The sequence below is a fragment of the Protomyctophum bolini genome (genome assembly GCF_963924005.1).
Source record: "Protomyctophum bolini genome assembly, chromosome: 11".
In the NCBI taxonomy this organism is placed as follows: Eukaryota; Metazoa; Chordata; class Actinopteri; order Myctophiformes; family Myctophidae; genus Protomyctophum; species Protomyctophum bolini.
In genome coordinates this window covers 23,556,894-23,582,671 of record NC_137872.1, presented here as the reverse complement: position 1 = coordinate 23,582,671, position 25,778 = coordinate 23,556,894, and the positions used below count along the sequence as shown (strand labels likewise).

The 25,778-nt window shown below is 39.3% G+C and overlaps 4 protein-coding genes across 7 annotated transcripts; 2 read left to right on the top strand and 2 right to left on the bottom strand.

The window, feature by feature from the left end:
- Positions 1–3,710: 3,710 nt before the first annotated feature.
- Positions 3,711–6,452, top strand: LOC308323989 (uncharacterized protein; the record flags this gene model as incomplete). Its single annotated transcript, XM_080775881.1, has 4 exons — positions 3,711–4,112; positions 4,223–4,326; positions 5,507–5,603; positions 5,701–6,452. Exons 1-4 carry the CDS (start codon positions 3,845–3,847, stop codon positions 6,450–6,452), a joined length of 1,221 nt encoding a protein of 406 aa, XP_080632007.1. The 5' UTR covers positions 3,711–3,844.
- Positions 6,453–7,813: 1,361 nt separating this feature from the next.
- LOC308324703 (uncharacterized protein) lies at positions 7,814–15,131 on the bottom strand. Of its 2 annotated transcripts, XM_080776938.1 has the most exons (4): positions 14,693–15,131; positions 14,304–14,461; positions 9,153–9,258; positions 7,814–9,058 (listed from the first exon to the last, which is right to left on the bottom strand). In XM_080776938.1, the coding sequence occupies exons 1-4, from the start codon at positions 15,009–15,011 to the stop codon at positions 8,448–8,450; spliced, it is 1,194 nt and encodes a 397-aa protein (XP_080633064.1). In that variant the 5' UTR covers positions 15,012–15,131; the 3' UTR covers positions 7,814–8,447. The 2 variants fall into 2 exon arrangements, with proteins under 2 accessions (XP_080633064.1, XP_080633065.1); XM_080776939.1 differs by having other exon boundaries at positions 7,814–9,258.
- Positions 15,132–17,382: 2,251 nt separating this feature from the next.
- Positions 17,383–20,764, bottom strand: LOC308324216 (uncharacterized protein). Of its 2 annotated transcripts, XM_080776208.1 has the most exons (5): positions 20,202–20,764; positions 20,010–20,082; positions 19,128–19,236; positions 18,234–18,351; positions 17,383–18,197 (listed from the first exon to the last, which is right to left on the bottom strand). In XM_080776208.1, the coding sequence occupies exons 1-5, from the start codon at positions 20,639–20,641 to the stop codon at positions 17,615–17,617; spliced, it is 1,323 nt and encodes a 440-aa protein (XP_080632334.1). In that variant the 5' UTR covers positions 20,642–20,764; the 3' UTR covers positions 17,383–17,614. The 2 variants fall into 2 exon arrangements, with proteins under 2 accessions (XP_080632334.1, XP_080632333.1); XM_080776207.1 differs by having other exon boundaries at positions 17,383–18,351.
- Positions 20,765–20,867: 103 nt separating this feature from the next.
- Positions 20,868–25,522, top strand: pgls (6-phosphogluconolactonase). 2 transcript variants are annotated; one of them, XM_080776209.1, is made up of 6 exons: positions 20,868–21,015; positions 21,802–22,072; positions 22,154–22,261; positions 23,279–23,380; positions 24,842–24,982; positions 25,175–25,522. In XM_080776209.1, exons 2-6 carry the CDS (start codon positions 21,809–21,811, stop codon positions 25,319–25,321), a joined length of 762 nt encoding a protein of 253 aa, XP_080632335.1. In that variant the 5' UTR covers positions 20,868–21,015; positions 21,802–21,808; the 3' UTR covers positions 25,322–25,522. The 2 variants fall into 2 exon arrangements, with proteins under 2 accessions (XP_080632335.1, XP_080632336.1); XM_080776210.1 differs by having other exon boundaries at positions 20,877–21,011.
- The last annotated feature ends 256 nt before the right edge of the window (positions 25,523–25,778 follow it).

Sequence of the window (25,778 nt, the reverse complement as noted above, 5' to 3'; positions counted from 1 at the left end):
TTCACAGAGAGCGGAAAATGTTTTCATTCGCCGCAGCTGTCTAAAATACCAAGGTTGGGTCGGGTCGCGTCAGAATGAATCACGTGATTAGCCGGTAGTTTTAATCCATAACGTTACGTGGTCGTATGATCGAGCGATTTGATAAGAACTGTGTGTACTTTCAACTGAAGTGTGCGCGAGTCGTGGACGCTGTTTAAAAGTTGAACATGCGTAATGTTTTCAAGCAGAGTGGTCGTGCTAAGAAATTAGCACTTCTGCTAGATGACGCTTATTTGAAACGTCACCGACTAATCCTTGATATCTTTTTCTAGAGTTGAGTTCGTTCCGTCTTGCGGAAGTGGCGTACGTAGTGTTACGTTTATTTGGGTCCCTGTGGCCACAACTAGTGTTGTTGTGTACCTCCTACTCCTACCTTGGTGCATTTGACTAGTGCCAGACTGCCAGCAGTGGTCTGGCTTTCTGCAATTTGTTACTCATTATTCCATGATCGCCATTCGCCAGAGTAAGAGAAAATAGAAATGTCTAACATTGCCTCCAGTGCAACATTACATTTAATCAGCATCCTCTCTCTCTCTCTCTCTCTCTCTCTCTCTCTCTCTCTCTCTCTCTCTCTCTCTCTCTCTCTCTCTCTCTCTCTCTCTCTCTCTCTCTCTCTCTCTCTCAGGCTGTTTTACAACAATATTTCCAGCATATGAACATACAGGTATACAAAATCTGACCAGAAAAATCACTGTTTACATAATAAGGGTACTCCATTTTCAATTCATCACAACATTCACAAATACACACTTCTATGCAAAAAAAAGAAGAAGACAAAAAAGAAAAAGAAATCATCAGATACACGGTTAGAACATAAGCGAAAATATGTACAGTATAGAAAAAGATAATGGTTCATGGATGATGTGTACAACAGTAACTACAACAAAGGTAATAAGTAAGTAAGTAAGATTATTTTAAAATCACTACAGTGTCTGGGATGTTACTTATGATAATCATTAGGCCTATGTGAAGTTAGATCTGTCTTTTCTACAGTGGCTGGATCTCCCATATATATCCTATATGCCTACAAGGAATCTTTGGAAAGGATTGGTTTGGTTTCTCTATACATAGTATCTACTGTACATTTCTTGAAGCCAATTGATGAATTTGAAGCTCTGATGAATTGAAAATGGTGGACCCTGTTGGTGTCATGGTGTCATTCACAGAAACAGTTTTCTTTTATTGAGTTTGAAATGTACCCATTCTGCTTACTGTTAATACAAGTTTCAATCTATCAAATTGGTGTGTGATTGGTTTACAGAGTTGGATTATGAAGATGAATATCAACCAGCTGCAGAAATGAAACGCACAAACTAAATATACCAGGTAATATTCACATGAGTTTCAATGTACAGTGCTCTTACTGTATATGAATCATGTCATTTTAACGTGTCCTGTATTTTCTGTGAGGTTGAAGGGGTAAGAGCCGAGGAGCAGTGAATCATTCTAAACTTTATTGTCACATGATCACAGGTTTACAGGTGTAAAACAGTGCGTAAAAGTTGTTTTTGTGCCTGCTTCATCGTTTTTGTTATTTCCATAAAATGTTACTTACTATTTCATGGCCTTCATTGGGTTATTTTTAAATAGAATAATCTATATTAAAATAATATCAGGGAAATAATTTACAAATATATTTGGGAGAGAGGTTTGCTTTGATGAAGACTTTCCAAGGTCGAAACATGTTGGCAGTTAACTTTTAAATAAATACAGGCTATTCCTCTTTTTGAGGGGCGCTATCCCCTATGTCCAGCTTTGAGGGTTTGTGCACATGTGTTAACACAAACATTGAATGCCATTGACGAGTCGCCCCTTTACCAACTCGCCCAGAGCGTACACCCGGCGGAACTGCGTGGCCTGGTATTCCTAAAGTAACCTAAGTAAATTATGCTGTTAAACCTACTGTAACCCTATTCCTAACCTTAACCCCAGTAAAACTTATTCTCAGTGTTGTAAACTCTAAGTACTGAACCCTCGTTCATGGTTTAGGGGCGACCTGAATGGCCAGCTTTGAGTATGTGTAAGCACAAACAATACATAAACACAAATATTGAAGACGAAGGTGAGGACGCAAATTGTGATTGGCCAGAATGAGATGATATATGATAAGTGCCCCTCACTACACACAAGTGTGATTTTTACTCCTGGGTGCCTGGATCGTCTGTTGTTTTTCATAGGTCATGTTGAAGATATGGGTGACGTGACATAGCAGTTCTTTCAGATGGGATGACATAGGCCTAAAGGTATGGGATTGGGATGATATATGTCTAGTCTACAGGTCTACAAGATTTGCTACACCACCAAGATACCCATGTTGTACCTGTCTAAATGCTTCCTTAGTCCACACTCACAACACCAGAGGGAGTTTAACAACAAACCATGTACTGCAACCCAGATTCGGCTCAAACAAGGGATTAAATAGATTTCGCTCCTATGCCACTAAAATATGGAATTTATACCAATTAACTTAAGACATGTGAATCTCATTTTTACGTCTCTAAATGTTCTGATGAATTAAGAAAGGTGGACCCTGTTGTAAACACGGTTCAACCACAAAGTAACAGTTGTTGTATTGACTCTTTCTTTAGTTTGAAATGTAGGCCCATTCTGCATACTGTGAAATAAAAATTTAAATCAATCAATCAATAAAATATTTTTTTCAGCATTTCCAATGTGCAGAGTATAGACTGTACTTTTGTTGTGATGTCTGGTACTTGTCTTGCATCCTGTCCACAGATGTGCATGCACTATGCATTGATTGATTGAAGATTTTATTCACAGTAAGTAGAATGGGATGGGTACAGTTCAAACGAAGGTACAGGTCAATACAAAACTGCTATGAGGATTAAACCAGAAAAAGCACTAAGACTTGTTTAGATCAGGGTCCTCCATTTTCAATTAATCAGAACATTTAAAGACCTACATACAGTTCTATGAAGGAAAAAAATCATCGTTAAAGAAAGTAAAAAGGGCTGAAGGCCTTTTCAACCTGCATTTTGTTTCTGTCTGAGACCAGTAGTGAGTCATCCACAAACAGGAACAAGTTGCAGTCACAAGCTGATGCCATGTCGTTTACCTAATAGTAAAGGCCCTAGTATGCATCTTATCAGATGGTAGTGCACACTGCAGAGCCATCCGCAAAAAGGAACCAGTTGGAGACACAAGCTGACCAGATCAGCAGATCTTCAAGACTCTTAGTATAATTTGATCGACAGTAGGAATTGGCTTTTGTGATGTTTGTTTCAGAACAAACATCAAATATTGGCTAATTTTCTAGCGCACAAAATAATCTGGATAATACTCAAAATGTCTGACCCAGATGTTATGTTGTTTTAACTTGTTTTTGCCATGTTGTTATCATGGTATGATATAGGTATAGCACTGTGATGCCCTGCTGTGGTTCCGCTCTAGCCTAAGATTTAGAGTGACTCTCGTAGATGTATTTTGATAAAATACCACGAGTCTAAATATTAGCTACGTCCGCTCTTTTTAACGATGTCCTGGCCGTACAAAATCCGAAACCATGACAACCAACAACAAGACCAAAGCAGACCTGAACTATGCATAAGTAGACGCTAGGGGGCAATCGCCATAATACAACATCACGATCTGGGTTTCCTGCGTCTCCCGGAAGTGACCTAAATTATTTTGCCCATTTTGATGGCCCCTACACCCCCTTTGTCGCTACAATATAGCTGACCGCGGAGCTACCGTTACTTCATCTAATTTCGCACGGCTTCCATTTACATGCTATTTGTTTATTTGTAATGCGTCTGTCGCTAACGTGGAGCTGGTACATCCAGTTATGACGAACCACAACCAAGTTGACACCAAGTTATCCTCCATCATGGAGGTGATGATGGCTCGAGTTTGCCAACTCGTGGACGATGATTTGTCTGGGCTGCGGTCGGAATTAACTCGAGTTCTTCTTGATAATGCCAAGCTTACTGAAAAGGTGATAATCTTGGAGTGCGAGCTGGCAGTCTTGAGGAAAAGAATCGACAAGCCCTTTAAACATTTCCGCACCATAGGCGTGCAAACAGGAGAAATATTTAAAGATGGAGCTGATCGTGGTACGTATGATTGCCTATTATTTTGCCAACAGCAAGCACATGTTTGCAGCAATGTTGCCGCAGTCTTGTCTGTCTGGGCTCTGGGGTGTTGATTTGTTTCTTTTCTGCAGTGGATGGACCTCCCACCATAGAAGGGATCTATGGCAAGGATTGGTGTATGAATCTGTGGAAAGATGGGGACAATCTGCAAGTCACAACACGATCATGTTCTGAGGTGAGAATCGTTGGTGCTTATTTACATATAGACGTGTAACTGAGTTGTTCGAAGCCAACCATTAAGCTTCTCATATTTTGTATCACATAATCTGTTCATAAAATTACCTGTACGTGCGTCGTCATTCACCAACATAAAATAACACAGACTTCGTATATTAGTGTGGATCAGGATGTAAATAACTGCTCATTAATTGTATAATTGTAATTAATATAAGTTGAACACAGACATGTGGCACGTTATTGTATGTAAACAGCAGGAGGTAATTATCTTCTATAGCATTGTGCTATATTAACCTTCTTTTTTTTAATGAAGTGCTGTTTTCATTTTCTAGAAGATAGTCAGTGCGCCATATCATGCCATTAATTGTAAAGACACCACATAGAAAATCCAACACATTTTGATTTAACGTTTTAACTTTCATTTCCCCCCAAAAAATCTTTTACATTGTTATTTATGATCATTAGACTCGGAGCAATAACCCACCTATCTCCCAGACTCCGTCCCCAGTCAGTGTTCAGAGTTTTAATGAATGTAGAATGTTCAGGGTGTAATTTACATACAAATGTGAGGGACTTCCTTTATTTCACTTCCTTTTTTTTATTTTAATATTTTTATTTTTAAACCAATCTCACACACTTGTGCCAGTGATCACCCTCCTGTGCCTAAGGTTACCTACCCCTGTTGTAGGGCACAACACATTCTGAATACTTGGAGACATCAGGGTTTTTACGTTTTTCCTTACTTCTGCATTCTTAACATATACCATGCATTTCAGACTATGCTCATTGCTCAATCTATCATATCTTCTAAACTTCTAAAGTATACATGTGCATTAAAAATCTAATTACTAAATGAATTAATTCAAGTTAATTAATAACTTGAATTAAATTTATATAGCACTTTTCAAAAACCAAGGATGCTTTTACTCACTCACTCATCAACAAAATTGTTGATGAGTGAGTGCACAAGCGTCTCTTCAGTGCAGACTTCAAATAGTCCAGTGTTGCTTTACATTGCTGCTAATTTGATACTTTGATAGCCTGATTATTGAAGGTTTCTAGACCAGTGCACATTGAAACTAGTGCTAAAAATTAGTAAAAAAGTTATGTTTACATGAACAAAGTCCAAATTTAAATCCTGATGAATACACTAATACAATCTTCATGTAATCTTAAAGACACAGTCAATGGAGCCGCCTTCAGAAGTAATCTGCATTAAAGAGGAGTTTAAAGAGGAGGATTGTGAAGTGGAGATTGCAACCAGCTACCAAAAGGGTAAGAGACATAAGGGATATTCAGATTCTCATGAGGTAATCTTTGTACTGTGCACGCTTGTCAGAATGTGATGTGTCAGTATTCTTTTGTGAATTAGAGTGTACGAGCCGAAGAGCAGACGACCAGTTTGTGGCTGCAGTTGGTCTCCCTGGAGAATCGTTGACGAATGATGGAGCCATGGAAGGACATAGTCCCCATGTCTATCCCATTGATGAGGATGATCCCGCCAATACACAGTTTATTCAAGGAAACAAAAAGGGACTGTCAAGCACCATCGTAGGTGCACCTACACAAAATCAACCGCAATCTCTGCCAGTGTATTCAGAGAATAATGGAGACCTTTATAGAGAAACATGCAGTACATATAATACAGTGCATTTACAAACTACCAATAATACTGACAAAGCCCAGTTCACTTGTAAAATATGTGACAAGACATTCATCCACAAACGTAAACTAACACACCATATGAAGACCCACAAAGTGAACATATGCCAAATATGTGGGCAGAGCAATAGAGACAAAACACACAAGTGTACCCCTCCAGTGCCCTCACAGAAGTCAAATACCACATGTACATTGTGCGGGATTACATTTGGTAAAGCTTCAGCTTTAAAGATCCATTCTCGAGTCCATACAGGAAAGAGAGCCCATGTATGTACAACATGTGGGAAAGGCTTCTCACAGAAAGGGAATCTCAAAAACCATCTCAGCATCCACACCGGGGAGAAACCCTTCCACTGTGGTTACTGTGGAATAACCTTTAAGCAGCTGACGAGCCTCAATTACCATTTGATGACACACGAAAAAAATGAAAACTCCAGGAGGTCAAAACGACTTAAAAAATGATGTTGCCTGGAGTTGGTCCACTGTCCGGTGTAACGACAACGGCATGGTCATGTTAATGCATAGGAACCTGCGCCTACTATTTATGATATTTCATTTTTTAAATCTGGTCAAAACGTCTTAAAAAAATGTGCCTGTAGTTAGTCCGATGTAACGACAACGGCATGGTCTTGTTAATGCATAGGAACCGGCGCTTACTATTTACAAATACATTTATTAGTAATTCTCTACTTTTATTGTTTCCATTAATGAACCCAATAATGGCCCATTATGAACACCAGTAAGGATCTTTTGTTTTATTCATCGCAAATTATGCTACTAGTAATTTGTCTTCAATGGGCTCATTTGAGGACGACCTAGAGAGTGTTTGCCTGCTTGAAGATTTTTTAGTTTAAGTATTGTGTGCCTCCTCTCTGGGGTAATAAAGTATTTATTTTATGTATGTTCCAGCCTTCTTCTAGTCATTAAATACTTGTTGCTTGATTACACTAATCCAAATCTCATTTACTACTTCAATTTGATTAGTCTGCATTTTCACCATTGAAACTTGGGCCTTCATTTGGTTAATTTAAAATTGTGAATTAGTTATTTGGGAGTAGGGTTCAGTAAATCTGGGTCATAGACATGTCTTGTCCTATGCCCTCCAATGAATTCCAGAGATTCATGTAGGATTTCAGTCAAATAAGAGGATAATTGTATGCATTTCTGTCTACTAAATCACTTACACTGGGTGTTTCGCTTAACTCTTCTGTGGATAATTTTAACATCTACATCTGCCTGGTATGAAATACAGAACCTAGTTAATAAATTAAAAGGTGCGCACTCTACCAACTGACCTACCCTGACAAATGCAGCTTTTAATCTTAACACTAATGGGGTCATTTTAATGCCTACGCTGGCTTTTGTGTACAGTTTAAATATTTAGATATTCATTCAAACAAATATGGGTAATTGGAAAACTTCATTACCTCATATTAGAAGTACAATATCAGTCACTCACCAGAACCAAGGATGGGTGTTTTCAATTAATCTAACATGGTTAAAATGGAGCTTGAACTCATATCTAAATATTGAATCAACTTAAAATAACCCCAGAAGTGGTTTAACTGATTAAGACCAGACCGCATATGTTGTTATACCTTTAAAACCAGAAAAGCTAGTCTAAATGGGTTAAAGTGTATCCCTAAAAGTGGCACTGTGCGATAGTTTCCCAGCACAGGAGGACTTCTAACAATGACATATGCATTTAAAAAGTAATAATTGCATGGAAGCTAAATCTTAAATTGGCATAACAAACAGTCTTCCATTTAAGTTTGTCTCACTTTGGCTGCCATAATGTGTCGGCTGTTGGGTATGTATGAAGGTTTTGTTTTATGGGGGAAAGTGTTCTTGTAATTCCCTTTATATATTGATAAAGGCAGCATATCACAGCTTTAATCAACAGCTTTAATTGTGTACTAATAATGGCAGAACTGGCACAGTGGGTAAGTCATTTGTTACTCTTCTAGGCTATATTGGAATAAATAGTTAGCACAGTGTTATTAAATACTATGGTATTTGTCAATACTTTCTACAGTTGCCGTTTGCACAGTACACATCTAAATCTCACAATTGATTATATTGTCAATACTTTCTACAGTTGACATTTATACAGTACGCAACAATCTTATAATTGATTCACTTGTTTGTCAACATCTGACGTTTTACTCTCATAACAGTTCCTGTGGTAATGTTGCACAGGTACAGTATATCATAAAAAGTTAGCGTGGCATTGGTCCGACCTCCCGTTAGTCTGACCAATACTAACACTATCGCAAACCCTATTAAGCCACGGGTGATTTATAACCCGCAGCACGGTTCGGACTAACAGGAGGTCTGACCAATGCCACTGGCAGTCCCTGTTCATAGCTACATAGTTTTCTTTAGGCAAAATGGTATCATTTGGATTACTTAGTTATTAGTGTAGAACCCAAATGTTCTTTCAGCATCCACCAGGTCTCAATTGAAACACTTGTGTTGATTAAAGCCATACTTGTAGGCATAACTTTTCCCACAGTCCACACAGCTGTAGGGCTTCTCTCCTGTGTGAGTACGTAGATGCATGTTGAGAGAGCTTTTCTGGGAAAAACTTCTACCACACTCTAGACAACTGTAGGGCTTTTCCCCTGAATGTACACGCTGATGTAGCTTCAAGTATGTTTTTTGGGCAAAACGCTTCCCGCAAACTGTGCAGCTAAATGGTTTTTCTCCAGAATGTCTCCTGATGTGGACTTTCAAACTGCTCAAATAGTTAAATACCTTACCACAGAATAAACATTCAAACTGTTTTGGTACCTTCCCAGCTCTGTGCTGGTTTGCCAGTTCTTTGGTTGCATTAATTTGCATGTTGTTCATATAGTCTGAGTACTCCCCACTGGCTGTTGATCGATTTGCGTCATCAACAAGATTACCCATTGTTGATCCTTCTATCAAGCCATCCATAAGTATTGGTGGCGTGCCTGGTTGTGGTTGAGCAGAAGTTACTGGGAAGTTGTTCAAGGCCCCCTGGTGAAGTCGAAGGTCATTGACTGCTCTCTCATCGGTTCCATCCTCCTCAATTGTTGCACCTCCTGTCAGAACAAACAACCTGGATCAGTTTCATAATGACACATACGTTGTTTAATAGGTTTATTGTTGAATATTGTGATGGCCAAGTTAACTTACTCTTTCCGTTATCTGAAAGCCTCATCTGTTGGCCAATGGGCTGATCTTCATACATCTCCTCTTTAACAAATATAAGGTCTGGTTCACCATCCATCAAATCTACTGCCTAATAAACAATGAGAAAGATAGTTTTAAACATGGTTAACTTTTGTAAAAAAGAAATGAAAGATGAAATGCATATAATCCATGTATACACATTTATCATAATTTCCATATTCAGTAACAAATCCGTATGCAGCCCTATATTGTACCAGCAGAACACAGTGAAGTAACCGTTTTTACAGTTAGGGTGGAGCCCTATCTTCATATAATAGGTCCGTCCTCATTAATGCGCCTGATAAAATTGTCATTGCTTTTCTACTCTGTCTCAGAAGGGCTGTGGAGTGTGGACACTTCATAAATCCGCTTACCAGTGACATCATTACAATGTTAGATTTGTAATAATGTGAGAACATTCATGGCTCCCATTATAGCATGCTAACTTTCCTTAGAACGCCTGCAGTTTCTATTAGCTTGGATTCCCCATTGATGATGTCACTGGTAGGTGGGTTTCTGAACTGCCTACAGACGACCTCTGAAAGACGACAGACAAATTCGGTGCCATATCATGAGCATTAGTGACTCGAGGACCTATTATATGAAGACATGAATATGGATGAATTCATCCTCCTAATGTATATGCAATGCTCTGAGTGCTTAGAAAAGTGCTATAAAAATGAAATCTATTATTAACATCGGACAATATGTAGATATTTTCCTGTATTAATTGTGCTCAGATGAGAAAATGTATATTGAGATCGGCGTGTCAATGAGCCTCACGGACTAAACGTTACTGCATGGTGTGAGGAGGAAGTCTTCTATATAAATATATAGTAGGGGCCCGGGGAAAGGAAACATATTAAACACAGGTATCAGGTACAAATATTTTGATACCATGAGACCTAGGTAGGGCCCTAATTCTGGGAATGTCATGATAGGTGAACATTCAGTTAAAATTGCTGAGCTTGTAAGTTATTTTCACTAAGGTTGAAGTGGTTGGATACTATACATCAGGGGTTCCCAAACTGTGGTGTGGCGCATGACTGCCCTCTAGGGGTGCGTGACATGAAAAGAGTAATGGCGATTTTATTGTGTTATTTAACACAAACGGCTAAATCTGGTAAAACACCTCCAAAATAAGTGCACGGCCAAAATAGTTTGGCGACTGCTGCTATACATAATGTATTGTCTGGCTCTATGGATGGGAGCATAACCATCTGGCTTCATGATGGAGGCAGAACAATTTGCACCTCAACACCATAAAGACTGGAAATTATGGTAGACTTCTGTGGGACTCCCACTCAAGTGAGGGCACACATTCATCACATAGACTAGAGGACCCAGCAGAGGTTTTTATTCCTACGTCGGCTGAAAACAAAATCAACCTGCAGCAGAAGAGAATTGTCCAGTTCTACACGGCCATCATCATCTAGTTTGCAAATGTAAGCCCAAATGAGCTGACCTCATCACATTTGTGATGACGGCTATGGCCGTTTTTAACCCAAGGAGTGTTTTTTGTGCTTGAAACGCTTGAAATGGATTCAGAATCATGAAAAACCCCTAGTTTGACACATCACATGCCAATTAGCCTTATATAGGTTAATAGTATGGTCACATAACCCCCTATAAAATAAATTGCTCAATGATGACAGCCAGTCAGCAGGTGGATTCATGAATGTATGTATATACCATAACCATATTAAAAAAAAACCTACATATCAAATGTCCAACTCTACGCCCCCGGCTGCTGGACTACAACTGTCTTTCTCTCTTCCAGTACAGTACAAACTGGCCTATTGCATAAGCCATAAGGATTGTAAATGGGGTTGACTATATTCACCCCACCAATGAATTACTGTTACTGTGAGATACTGTTTAGAGCTAAAATGAAAACACTTCCAAACTGTATCCAAGGGTTGTTCACAATGAGAGAGAGCTGTTATTCACTCAGAGGAAAATGTATGTTTAAACAAAAACAAAGATCAACGTGAGAAGTAATTGTAGAACGATAAAGGGTGTGAAGCTATGGAATAGATGTGATTGAAAGACTGTGGATAAGGATAAACTTAAGGAGGTATTCAAAAACAAAGTATTAAATAGCTACACAGAGTAAAGGCTCAAATCAAGTGGCCATAGTGCTATGAAGTGCCATTTGTTTCTTTTGTTTGTGTGAAAATGTTACTACTGTGACTATTACTAGCATATTGTTTTGCTTGTTTTTTTACTTGAATATTACATTGTTCAGTAGAAATAAGACACATGAACTGTTTTGTTTGAAAACCTGTAAAAGGGGTATACATATATATATTTTCATTTTTATTATTTTAAGTTAACGGACAAAAGGGTAGACGTAATAAGCCTAGGCTTCAGTCTATACCTTTTTTTTCAGAATCAGAAAAAAAAACACTGATGAACTAAGAATTTTTTTTTGTATGGAAAAACAAATAAACTAAACTAAATGTAAGTGTGTCTATGAATGAACTCCATTGCCTGCTGCACTGCCACTATCACTTATGTATACGCTTCCACTTCCATGTTTGATATCTGCTGCCAAGTTTGATGTCTCTTACACAAGCGACTGTGATATTCCAATGATGTCTCTCTGTCAAATGCGTTCACTGATAACTAACAACCTTATCCATTATTATGGATTAAACTTTAAAGTACTGTTTTTGCTCTCATCTTGTATACAGTGAATGGGGCCCCCAGCCCTGTTTATCCAAAGACAGACCACTCCCACGACAGACATGCTGAGCTCCATCCCAGAATGGGAAAATAAATCACTAAGAATAGCCAATCCTTTACTTGCTCTGATGCTCCCGTGTGAGTTTCTGTATAGAAACACGTCAACCTTATTTCTGTTTTTTTACTCATAGTGGCAACATGTCTATAACGTCCACAATACTTGCCAATGTTAACTGTATTGCTGTAGCCAGCTGTAACAATACACGCCAATGTTCTCTGTATCACTGTAGCCAGCTGTAGCAGCCTAGTTTACTACCACCCCCCACTGACATACTCTGACATTAATGGGTGGTGGAACAGCCACACACAGTTTGTATATATATACACACACACACACTGTATACTGTGTGTGTATACACACACACACGTGTGTGTGTGTGCGTGCGTGTGTGTGTGTGTGTGTGTGTGTGTGTGTGTATGTGTATATACACACACACACACACACACACACACACACACACACACACACACACACACACAGTGTCTGAGTGTGTGTATAGCTGCAGTCTGCAGAGTGAATGTAAAGAAAATAGACTGCCTGACCAACTGGTGAACCATATTTGGCTGTTCAACTTCCTTCACATTTGTTCTGTGGTTGTTTGCAGTTATAGTATACACAACTCTAAGTTTGGCTAGGTCCATCAGTCTGACTGTCCACTACTTTGATCCCTAACAACAACATATCTTGAAAACTACTGGCTGGATTACATGGAAATTTACTATGCACCATAATGATCCCCAAGTTCAAAACTTTGGTCTACGTGGATAGAAACTGTCTGGATTGACTGAATTTGCCACAGAGAATGAATGCTACCATCTAGTCACTCAGTAGATACTGTATATGCCCTCATGACCTTTCCTCTAGCGCCACCCTCAGGCCAAAATGTCAACTGCACACATCTCATCTAATGGTTCATGCTCACTGGAGAAGAAATCTTAGTCTTACTGAGTTTGGTGGCCCCAAAACTGCACACCAGTGCTACTGGAAGCCCCCATAAGTCCCATGTTAGACCCAGAAATGTTGGTTAGTATAAACTTTTATGATTCAAATGTCATCTATAGGCTTAGAAGATGATATTAAGCTTGGTTGCTAAAAGTTGCACGTTGAGCAATTTGAGTTATTAGCATAATATGTGACCATACCCATTAACATCCTGTATAAGGCAAAGAATTGGGCTAAAAACAGCCATAGCCGCTTGCCCAAATATGCTGACCTCATCACATTTGTCAAGACGACGATGGCCATTTTTAGGCCAAGGAGTGTTTTTTTTTTTTTGCAAAAATAATGCTTGGAATGGATTCAGCATCATGAAAAGTTGAAAACCCACTAGTTTGACATGTCACATGCTACTTAAAGCATGATGAAAATTTCTAAGCCTATAGATGACATTTGAATCATAAAAGTTCATACTAACCACCATTTCTGGGTTCATGAACATTCCAGTATATTGGAAAGAAAATGGGCCTCGTCCTTAGTTCCTTCCTTCACAGGTCTTATCAATATTATTATTGTTCCATTCTGGTCAGCATGCAGATATTGTGTATGTTGACTCACTGGAGACAGTCCAGCACTCGCTACACCAAATCAAAGTGTGGCCAGGTACCCTCATGGTTCCTTGGGGGGGTTCCAATTTGGTTCGTCCTAGAAATTAAAAGGTTTGAGAACCACTGTGCTAAACTAGTAAATGGAACAGAGCCTTTATTAGTATAATTTGTAAGACCTGTAAATTAAGTAAGGAAGAGGCCCGATTTCTTTCCAATATGGCTGCTGGCAGTCAATGGACCATGGGGAGAATGTCCATCAAAAGTAAGACATTTATTAAACTCATAGGCATAGCATAGGGAAAACCTTGACATGAAATATTGGCTGTTAAGGGGAAGGGCTATACTGTGTTGCGCATGGTATTGTTTTCTGAAAACAGCCAATCTACAAGCTCACAACGAATCAAGCTGCAACTCTTGGTGAGCTTGTAGATTAGCCATTTTCAGTGCACTATTTAGTACTAGTTAGTGCACTTCGCAACTAAGTATAAATCTGTCTTTTTAAACATAGGCCTAATTCATGTTTTGTTTTTTATTAAAGGCTAAAAATTAAATAGACGTGACTGTGTTATGCACATACTAAATAATAGGATAATAATAGGATGGTCATACTAAAAGGTTGCTCTACCACTGCCAAAGCTTTAATAGTTTACATAGCCAACCTTTGAAACATACATATTTGTTTTGGCTACTTTGGATTACTATTATAGTGTTATTGTTATTATCTAGCTGTGGAGGATATTGTGAGAAGTGAAAGGCTGACTTATAATTTGCGAAGTGCTCCTGTAATCATTCCCCCCGTACCGGCCCTCATGGTTATCTAACCTGTGGTGGTGGCACTGGTGGGCCATTGTTTCTCAAAGTAGAGGCTTCTTCTGTCGCTTTGCTCGCAGGGGGCAGCTTCTCTCCTCTCCATAGATCCATACACCAGTCTTTTCCAAAAATACCATCGATGGCTGGAGCCGCGGCAGGCTGTTGCTGATCTGTATTACAGGACAATACACAAATACAATAATAAATGCGTAATAAACCAAAGTGATTACTGCTCATTTATACATGGCTCGTCAGCGAGTAGTAGGATATTAACCCCAGCATCCATTATTCGGGGGGGAGGGGGCATTTAGCCAAAAATAGCCGGTCTACAAGCTTTTCACGGAAATCCAGGTCAGTTTCACTGAAGAATAGAGGGCTTTTTAAGTAGTTAAAATACTAACCGCGCACAAATTTCTCCGAACCCCCAGCAGTTCCACTGTTCCGATGGCTGACATGGTTGCTGCTGGCGTTTGTGGTGGTGGTGTAGTTGTTGTGGGAAGCAGCAGCAGAACCTCTGGCCGCTCTCAGCTGGATCTCCAGTGAGAAGCATTTCTTCTTCAGGGCTTCGTTCTCGCTCTTGTGCTGGGAGATCTCGCTGTGGAGAGCGGACGAGCACTCGTCGGCGAGGTTGCTCACATCGACCAGAACAGCCTTCGTTAGCTTTTCCAGAATAGCGCCCAGCTGGCTCCGAAAACTTCTGTTCGTTGTGTCGCACATCATGTTGACGACACGAGCGAGCGCAACTGATAGTGTATGTTTTTTTTAAAGAACTAAAAAAAAAACGTCTAGCCAATGGTACAGCCAGACAGACAGACCGTAATAAACCCTACTTATAAATAAGGTCCCTCTCCTCCTCTCACTGCCGCAAGGGATTGTGGGGGATGCGAGACCAACAAATGATTCGTCGCTTTTGACCGTCTATGCTTTTGACCTGGCACCGCTTAGTCTGTCTAGTACTGTACATAGACTGTGGGTCTAGTAGCCAGCCCATAGAGCCCCATTGTGAACCCGGACATGTTGAGTACACCAACGTTTTATGTTAGAAATGTTGAGTATGGGTCCCCAGCATGTAGAAACTGCCGGATGCTAACTTATATGTTGAGCAATTTTCATAATTGGCATATATATGACCATACCATTAACAACCTATAGAAGGCAAAACATTAAAAATGTCATCATGCTTTATGTAGCATATGTGAGCTGTCAAGGGTATGTTCACATCCCTATGTTCCCCAGGTTCTATGTTCCCCACTTACCTTAGGGTTTAGGGTTAGCGTTAGGTTTCTGGTTTAAGGACTTCAGTGTTTTGTACTAGTATACAATTGTTTTGTATACAATTGTATAAGTACAGAACAAAGAATGTTTTTTTTTGCCATCTTTGTCTGAGCAATTATGTTTTAGTTTATTTTATGCCAGTGTAATTTTTTTGTTGGCTAAGACTAGATAGTTTAAGAAGTTCAATGGATTGTTCAAAGACTGAGCTTAAATCAGAAAATTAGTAACACTAAGACTAAGGGCCGATTCATACTCCTATTTTACCGCTGTTTCGGCGCTGTAGTGCCTAAATGATTTCGGCTCCTCAGAAATTTTCAGTAGCACCAAAGAGCCGACTTTAGGACGGTACCCGCCCCCCCAAACCTCAAATCACGTCACATTGTAGGCTCTACAGCGCGGAACCGACTTTTATTCGGCTCTAAAATAGGAGTATGAATCGGCCCTAAATTGTTAAAATACTTTTAGTCTTACTAAGTTACTAGGTTAGGTTTCGGTTTATTTTAAGCTCAACATATACAAGTTAGCATCCGGCAGTTTCTACATCCTCAGTGGGGACCCATACTAAACATTTAAACATTTAACATAAAACGTTGGTGTAATCAACATGTCCGAGTTCACATTCTGGCTACTAGGGTTTAATAGATCATGTAGGACCCCTGGGCCGGTAATTATTTGGGGGTTGTGTTTTTATCATCTTTTTGACCTAAATGTAACTAAATCAACGGCCAATGTATGTCAAACCCAGTACCGTGCAGTCCAATTTCCCCAAGGGCCCCTGAGAGCTAAGGGCCTCTGGGCCCACGGCCCCACTGGCCTGAGTTTGGGCACGAATGGGTTAAACACCCCCCACAGGCACCCGACGCATACGCTATTATTTATATTGTACATGTGTGTGTGTGTGCGTGCGACCGTGCGTGGGTGTGTACAGTGTGTGTGTGCGTGTGTATAAAGACACAAATATGCAATGGAGGTAAAGCTACTTTTCTGAGCACCTGTTTGTTCAATGTTTCTTGAGTGAAGGTTAGGAAGGTCATACGATAGGTGGTCATTCATTTACAAGCAGCCTAATTATAATCGAGATCTAATTTTCAATTAAGGTCTCCTGCTGTAACTAAAGATTAGCCCTGATACGTTCCCTCAGTCCCTACACTACAGAATAAGCAAACTGAGGGAAAGTATTGGGGCTACTGTAAGATATATTACTCGTGCTGTTGTTTGTTATTGCAGTGAGAAGAACTATCTGTTAACAGCTCAGTTAGCCTGGATATGTGCATAATTAGGCTAGTAACAGTTAATAGGAGGGACTGCTAGTTCAAAATAACCGATTCATGGAATGGAGTGAGTTTCCCATTTTTAAAGGACACATGTATTTTTAATACTGTAGCCACACTCTCTCTCTCTCTATATATATATAGGCTGTGTGAATATAGCATCTATAAATGTCAGTTACTACTTCAGTTATGGCACCATCAATAAAGAAAAGTCTCAACTTTGAATATGTCAAACTACATTTCTAAGAGCCTGCGTGTGTTTGTTTTTTGAGTGAATGGTGGGGTAAAAATATTTTTATTTAAACTATATTCTCCAACAATCTAAATTAGATTAAAGTATCGTCCCCGGCCTATAAGATATTATACTATCAGGTGACTGGTTTGCAAAAATAAAGCATCTGTCTCAGTTGTTGATGCTCACTGCAGTGTGAGTTGTAGGACTGGTACTTCACTGAATATAGTTCAAAACAACTATTCATAAAAAGATGAGCTTCCCATCTTAAAAGGACGGTGTATTTTTAATACCCATGCTAGCAACGGCTTGTTTCATTAAAACAATGTTGGTGTATGGTTAGGAAACATGAAAAACAGAATGCATTACTATTTAACAGCATAAACATGACAATATCCACCAGCAGTACCACATCATATACTCTGTTGCATTATTGACCTACTAACCATTATTAAAATTTAATATAACTGCAGTGCCTGTCAACTCAAACCTGAAACAAAAGATAGCTTTATTACAATGTCATTTAAAATGAATGCCAAAATGAGTTAGGGTTGACCGACAACAATGTTTGATGAGCCTGCATGTCCGTTTGTCCCTCTAAATATCGGTAGGCATACACTAGATTCAGTATACATGTTCATACTAGGATCTATATGTACTGCCATGTGTTTTTTCAAATTGCAATTCTTTGTGAATCCTTTACCACATTTTATACAAACAAAAGGTTTTTCTCCAGTGTGAGTGCGTTGATGCATATCAAGAGTACATTTCTGAATAAAGCCCTTTCCACAAATAGGACAGCGATATGGCTTTTCTCCTGTGTGTGTGCGCTGGTGTGTATAAAGATGCCCTTTCTGTGCGTATCGTTTTCCACACAGTGTACATCTGAATGGTTTTTCTCCGGTGTGACTTCGTTGATGTATTTCAAGCTGACTGAAACATCTGAAATTCTTGCCACATTGCAAGCAGCCAAATCGCTTGGCAGCCGAGTTCCGTAAACTGTGGACCTTCATGTTCTTTGCCATACTGAAACTTTGGGGGGCAGCATTTCGGCCAGTGGATTTCTCCGCCTCTAGGCTTGTGTGTCCCGGTGTAAGCTGTGCATTCTGGCACACAGAGTGTGCAGTACTCCATTGTGTGTCCCCTTTCCCTGGTCCGACCAACGATGATCGAGAGCCCTGGATCACAAAGTTGTCTGTAAATATATGTTGTTGATCTGAGCTGGTTTTGAGGTGCTGGACATCCGAGTTCCTCTGCCGAGTATCTGTGGCCATTTCAATTCCTATTGAGAGAACATATTGAATTAGGAAACGTGTCAAATATTAAATTACGTGAAAAAGAATTTGCTTGATTAATTACCTGCATCCTTGTAGGGCTGGACAATATAGCGTTATTATATCGTGATGAGACTAGATATCGTATGAGGTATTGTAATATCATGATATGGGATAAGTGTTGTTTTGTGTAATAGTGTTGTTCCTGCTGCTAATCACATAAGCCCTATTTTATACTGTTCAGAAATAGCAAAGTAGCAATTCTTTGATATTTTAGGACATGTAGGGGGGGAAAAAGTGTGATATTTGATTTTGTCCATATTGCCCAGCCCTGTGTTCTTGTAGGGTTGGTAGTTTTTGGTGATTATTATTGCTTTAGAGATTCCCAACATAATGTTATTGCTTATTATTATATTAGGGTACAGTCACACCAAACTATGGCTGCAGTCAGTGCAGGCTGATAAATGGAGGTGGGAGCAGCCCCCTGTTTTGTGCAGCCAGATCAGCCTAAAACATGTAGTAGCTTACATCGCCTTCCGTCTTGACGTTGGCAGGCCGGTCCGTCTTTGATTCATTCGATTGGAGAGAGGGGGAAAGCAGCAACTGTCTCAAGCATTTATCTGCTTTAAATACTTTTTCTCTTTTGGTGGTGCCCTGGCACAACAAACTGCTTCATTCCCATTGAAAAGGATTGGCAGAATAGAATCCACTGCATTAGGCAGCAGAATCAAAGTTTGGTGTGACCATAGGCATATACTATGCCAAAACTTAAAAGAGCACTCACCATTTTCACCTGTCCTTTCTTTTGGTGTCACACTGTCTCCATTGTCAATCTCCACTGGCTCCTCTTTTACCACTATCAGTTCAGGCTGCTCTCGGACTGCATTTGTAAGCTACAGAGAGAGTCGTATAGAAATGACACCCATTAGAGGGGAACATGACAGTGCATTGCACAAATACAGGAGAACAGAGCACTTTTGCAAAGTGGACACTGCATAACAAATGCACTTTTATGAAGTGGGTCCACTGCAGATCTGTATGCATTTTAGTATGTATTTTTTTCTCTGTGTATGCTATAAACATACAACTAGATTTACCTACACTTTATTGTGTTGTTACTACTGTCTATTAGTAGTAGTACGAGAGTTGTACTACAACTTATCGAGTGCCACTCGACATGTTGGACATCATTGTAGAAAAACATGAAACATTGAATTGCAAATAGCCTACACTAGGTATGAGGCTATGAGCATGTGTCAAAGTCTTTGAATCTTGGATCTGAATCTTGTGTCTTAAAGTATCATTTTTCAGACATTTTCATAAACAAATTCTTCCTAAATAAAGAATCTTTTACGGCATTTTCCCTAAACAAAGAACCATTGATGCTTGTTAGGCCACTCAAGAATTGTGGGGCACTCTACTGAATTTGGACAACTGCCCCATGCCAGTCTTCTACCCATTCACAGGCAATTAATTCTGGAATGTGTTGAATGACCACTTTTTAAACAGATCTAGTTTGTTTACTAACTAAATATGTAAATATAACATCATATCAAGCATAAACTATTTTTCCAATGATGTATTGTGCAAATCCATCCTCATGATGGTTTTCTAAAAAAGAAGAAAGAAAACCATTACACTGCAACATATTTTAGAAAGTCCTTACTTCAACAGAAGAGTCACTTTGATGCAAACAGCCCATTGCAGCAGATGAAGACATGCTTTCCCATGTACTCTCACTATAGATGCAAAAACTCCAGATTAGATCAGAAAATAACCACTACCAATCACAACAAGCCATGATGAACAGGTGCAATTACTGTTATAGACACACGACAGGTAAATAGGCCTACGATACCTTTTTATTATTGTAGGTCCTGTCCCATCTGGCTCCACTGTTCCATAAGAAATGTTTTCTGAACCATCTCTCATCTTAGCTGCTATAACGTGTCCCGCTGTGTCCTGCCTGCGCCCTTGTGCAATCCATAGCAAATTCTCCATCAGTTGCAGTTTTTCGGTAAGAGACGAGATTTCATTCCGTCCTCGTGTTATCTCTATTTTCAACATCTTTGATTCGATCTCAACCAGTTTGCTTATTTCCAGCACAGCTGTTTTTGATAATGCGTCCATGATGGAGACTAGTTGTGTTTGAAAAGAGAACATTGTCGACATCTTTCTTATTTTTTTACATATATATAATATAAGTCGAGATAATTGCAAAACAGAAGAGCAGAATGACGGGAAGTAATGTGCACAACCAGATATGTATACGATAAGAAATGTTAGATGTGTGTGCATGCTCAAAGGCTAAGCGTGGTATCTCTTCCAACTGGGACGGGTAAAATGGCATCATTGTTTCCATCTACAGGGTGGGAGGATGCATCACAAGTTTGTTGTTTATATATATATTTTTAGCAAAATTGTCTTGAACAATTTATGTCCAGTCCGTAAACAGTAAACAGTATACACATATTGGAAGACTTGTGTGGGAAAGTTTAATGTAAAGATTTCTAGTTTCTACTGACTGGCTGCACTCCATTTACCAGAATGCTGAGCGGTACGTAACCAACGTGATTGGCTAATGCCGTCGTTGACGTTCAGGAAGTAAAATCGTATTAAAATGTACCGACAAAAAATCATCCGCATGAGAACTTGAAGAATCCTGGCAGTAGGTAATATCACTATTTTTCATACTTTACTAATGCTTGATCTACTATTTTGACAGGGAGAACAAACAAGGTCTGCTAAAAGGATGAAACCAGAAAAGCCTTTTGGCTTCTTTCCATTGCTCACTTAGATAGCTTGATTTTAAATTATTTATCACTAGGGAGACATTAGATTAGATGAGGAAATAACTTGTTTCAAAGAAATGGAAAAAGAGTAATGTATGCCCAGACTGCACAGACTTAATGCTCCGCCTCCGTATCTCTTTTACAGAGTAAAACAGCAAAGTGTTTTGCACAGTAAAAGAGATGCAGATGGAGCTATCTGTGTGGACTCTTTCTTTTCTTTGATACATATCTACTGTCCTTCACCAGCAACTACAAGGATGAGCATAACTGATTACTCTGCCTTTTTTAAAACGGCTTGTTTCCTCATCTATATTTGGTTATTTCCTCATAATTACTACCTCCTTCCAAAAAAGGTAGTTGTTCAATACTCTGGTTTGCTCAACATGACACACATGAACACATAATGTGCATGCAAGAAAGAAAGGCCCCAAGAAATAAGTGATTTTTATAAGATGGACTATACTGTAGAAATGTGAACCTTGCACGTCTTTGTTTTCTATTAAGAAGTATTTGTGTAGCCTAGCTACATTGCATTCCTTGCAGTGTCACTAGTGTTGCTCATGTGTTCATTCCATTGTCGATGCTGAAACAATATATTGTGTAGCCCAGCCCTAACCCGTTTGTTTCCTGCTCTCATGTCCAAACCATTCTGTTTTTGTCAAATAGTGGTGCAATGCCTGGCAGAAGAGTAGTCGTGTTTCCCTCATCAGCAGAGCTTGGCCCAGTGCTGGCTCAACTGATCGCCTCTCGGGCAAAAACGGCCATTTCGTCTCGTGGCCAGTTCACACTGGGCCTGTCAGGTGGCAGCCTGGTGTCCATGCTCAGCAAGGAGCTGCCTGCTCTGTCAGACTTGGACAGCAGTAAGTGGGTTGTTGGGTTCTGTGATGAGCGCCTGGTGCCCTTTGATGACCCAGAGAGCACCTATGGACTGTACAAGGTATGCGTTCCAAAAATGTACGCTCATCAACTAAGGAGTTATTATGCAGCAAAGTTGTAAAATGTCTTTATCTCCTCCTAGAAGCAATTGTTTTCCAAGATTAATATCCCTGAGAGCAACATATTGGCCATAGATCCATCTCTGCCAGTGGACAAGTGTGCAGAGGATTATACACAGAAACTGAAGACGGTAAAGATTTATTTGTTATAATACATATTAATGAATCGTGATTCTCTAAGCTTAATATTCTGTTTGATACACAATATTATTTGGTTAATCTATTGAAAACAATGCTAAAAACAAATCAATCAAATATAGCATAGCATTAAAATAACAGGCCTGCTAATGAGCTAATCTTGTGAATGTGTAACATAGAAAAGAGAAAAAGTCAGATGCTTTCAAGTTTGATTTCCGTTTCCTTAATTAGATAGATAGACTTTTATTGATCCTGCAGGGGAAATTCAGTTGTCAAAGCAGCACAGCAGGCAGCAGCTATGAAACACAGGACAGATAGCCAGATACAGAAAAATAGACACAGGAGGAGTATAGAATAATATACTAATACAAAATAGTAGCCGGTAGTAAGATTAAGAAAAGAGTACTAGAAAGTAGAAACCAGGAGATATTGGTAAACTACATAGTGAAAGCACTATTAACAGGTGTACATTGATTTGGGGAGCAGATTGTTATCAAATTTGTCTTTTGAGTTCCTTTTTAATTGCCAACAGGTAGACTTGTACTGATGTTTGATTAAAGTTTGTGGCAGATCAGACACTGTTCGGCATTTTTGAGTGGTGCAACCACTCCAAGGAACAGCAATGTCCGTGTTAAACTGTTAACCTATGTCCGTGTTAAACTGTTAACCTATGTCCGTGTTAAACTGTTAACCTATGTGTGTGTTAACCTGTTAACCTATGTGTGTGACTGAGTAGCAGTAGGGGCAAAAGTGGCGCTGTTGTGCCAGAAACAGAGAGAGAGATAGTGCTGCACTGTTGCCTGCTAAGAGAGAGAGGGGGGGGGGGGGGGGGGGTGCAGGGGGAGAGGGGAGTTGCACCACTCGGTTCACACGGGTGTGATTTTTTACAAAATGGGTGGTAGCCGATTGTAAACCAATCAGATTGGAATATGAAAACTGACTGATGCATCTTGATCACATGACTTCAGACATTTGAGACAGTATTGTTTTTAATACTCTTAAACATGCAGGCATTACCAAGTGATGACTTTCCAGTGTTTGATATGCTACTGTTGGGAATGGGACCTGATGGACATACCTGCTCCCTTTTTCCAGATCATCCTCTCTTAGAGGTGAGAAGAGAACCATACTGACTTGCATAGTTTCTTCATATGGATGTAAATGAGGATGTTTTATGAGATAACTGCTGACAAGAAAGGGAAACTAGGGGTGGAACAGTCAAAGTAATAGATTTAATAAATTATTGAAAATTAAAACAAAAAATATTTTTTATTTTCATACAGAAAATAGCAGATCTACAACATCACAATATGTTGTGAGCTAGCTTGTACGCCTTGTAGATCTGCTATGTGTGACATTATTATAAAATAGAGCTTATAGCTGCACCATGTAACTTTTTTTGCAATGTCCTTCTCAGTTATTTGCTTTGAAAAGTAATTGATCAAATACTCTCTAAAAAAATAATCAATAGTTGCAGCCCTAATAGAAATTCTCTACATTATGGGAACAAGGTAGCCTTCTGTATTTCTGTATTTAATTCATATTGTCAGTGAAGCACAACTCAAATCAGCATTTGTGAACATGAACAGAACTAACTACTTACTGTCTTGCACAGCCATTCGCTATTTAGCTAAGAACCAGCTGATAGATATAATCAGATATAAAGTGCAGTGTCCCTGTCCATTAAGAATGAACAGGGAAATCACTCACTATATTTTTCTATGAAATGTACTAGAATAATTCAATGGAAAACACAACCACAAACGGCAGTTAACAGGGTCTAAGACTCTAAGCACAGGATAAGATGAGAAAGGTGACTTTCTTTCTTTTTTTCCCTTTCCTTTCCTTTTTTTTTTGCCTGAGTAGTGTGGGAGATTTCCAAACTATCTGCCAAGTTTGGGAAATGTAGATGTTATGGTTTCTGAGACTGAATAGGGTTGGACCCTTAAAAATAACATGAAGACAGAAGTAAATATATGGCTCCTCAAAGTTAGTCTCCCATTTACTGTCCAATATAATTAGCAAGTGAATGCTATTGCACTACATGGTTCCATCTATGTTATGCTGAACTGAAACTCTGTCCGAGGAATTGGACAGATATAAAATATCTACCATTTCCTATTTGAAACTCTCTAATAGAAATACAGTATATACACACACATGTACATATTCTCAATGTATATATAGATATTGTATATGTGTGTGAGTAAGCCTGCAATTGAAACTCAATTTGGTTTTTAAGGCCTACTAATTAAGGTCTGGCAGCATGCCATTTTATACTCTTTACTGTGGTTCTTGATAGGCTAATTCACATGATGCATGTCGGGCATGCATGAAGACAGTCCAGTCCCTCTGCCTCTATGTTTGTAATGTATACTACTACAAATGTGTGGCCTGTTGGCTTCAGTTATGTGCCCTATGGATTTTCATGATATGTTTTCAGAACACATGCATCATATTAGTGTCAGTTACATAGTAGTCTTCTTGTCCTGTGGCTCTCACAGGGGCTTTCTTGTTGCCACTTGTATACATTATAGATGATCGGTCTGGGTTTGGGTGTACCCCTAATTTAGGAAACTGAGAAGGTTGTGGCCCCCATCAGTGACTCTCCCAAGCCGCCGCCGCAGCGGGTGACCATGACTCTTCCTGTGGTGAACTCTGCACGTTGTGTGGCCTTCGTATCAACAGGGGGCAGCAAAGCACCTGTGTTGAAGGTAATGTAGTTGCACTGAGTTAAATTGATATTTCAGACATTCATAAAAGTTTCCATACCACATTTAGCCTACTTGGTGCAAAATAATCAATATGGGCTTAACATTTGAATGGGGTAGATCTGAAAAAGAAAACTACAATAATTGATAAAACATTGCTATTTCTTTGACTATTGTCTTTTTTTTTACCCACAGGAGGTGCTTGAGGGTAGAGATGGTCCAGCGTTTCCAGCAGCCCGTGTTGTTCCCAGTCAAGGAGAACTATTCTGGCTCATTGATGACCCAGCTGCTTCTGCTTTAACTATCCAAGTAGAGAGACCATGCTCAGGAGCCAAACTATAGGCCCTTTCAGGAATAAAGAGCGAGTTAACTAGCCTTATTGAGGGCAAATGTTTTTAGTCAGATTCGTCTGTTTCCCAGGCTAGGAGTTAACATATTTGACATTCCAAATTACTGAAATAATGAAAATGAATCAATTCCTACTTACACTTGATTCAGTTGTGATTGATTGTAAATGAGAAATATGAAATAATAAATACAATTTAAAAAATTTACTTTTGTAGATGGAATCTACGAAATGTAATTTCACTGATTTTCTGTGTAGCACATGAAGACAATTAATTCCAGTGGAGAAATTATCGTGTGTGTGGCAATTTTAATAATAAATTATATAATTAGAAATATCATTAGTTTTGCTTCAAATAAACCACACCCTGTCGGGCCTGTCCCAAACTTTAGGTGTTAATTTGTAGCAAAATCATCCTCACTAGTCCAGCCCCTTTAAGATCTCAGCGGAACA

Bases quoted from the DNA above. Each gene is read 5' to 3' on its own strand.
- LOC308324703 (XM_080776938.1), bottom strand. From the start codon at position 15,011: ATGATGTGCGACACAACGAACAGAAGTTTTCGGAGCCAGCTGGGCGCT. The intron at 14,462-14,692 runs GTTAGTATTTTA...CCTGTAATACAG, and splicing joins TTCGGAGAAATTTGTGCGCG to ATCAGCAACAGCCTGCCGCG. The intron at 9,059-9,152 runs GTAAGTTAACTT...TTGTTCTGACAG, and splicing joins GCTTTCAGATAACGGAAAGA to GAGGTGCAACAATTGAGGAG.
- LOC308324216 (XM_080776207.1), bottom strand. From the start codon at position 20,641: ATGCACACACATCTAACATTTCTTATCGTATACATATCTGGTTGTGCA. The intron at 19,237-20,009 runs GTAAGGACTTTC...CTCTCTCTGTAG, and splicing joins AAAGTGACTCTTCTGTTGAA to CTTACAAATGCAGTCCGAGA. The intron at 18,352-19,127 runs GTGAGTGCTCTT...TTCTCTCAATAG, and splicing joins AGAAAGGACAGGTGAAAATG to GAATTGAAATGGCCACAGAT.
- pgls (XM_080776209.1), top strand. From the start codon at position 21,809: ATGCCTGGCAGAAGAGTAGTCGTGTTTCCCTCATCAGCAGAGCTTGGC. The intron at 22,073-22,153 runs GTATGCGTTCCA...ATCTCCTCCTAG, and splicing joins GCACCTATGGACTGTACAAG to AAGCAATTGTTTTCCAAGAT. The intron at 23,381-24,841 runs GTGAGAAGAGAA...CCCCTAATTTAG, and splicing joins CAGATCATCCTCTCTTAGAG to GAAACTGAGAAGGTTGTGGC.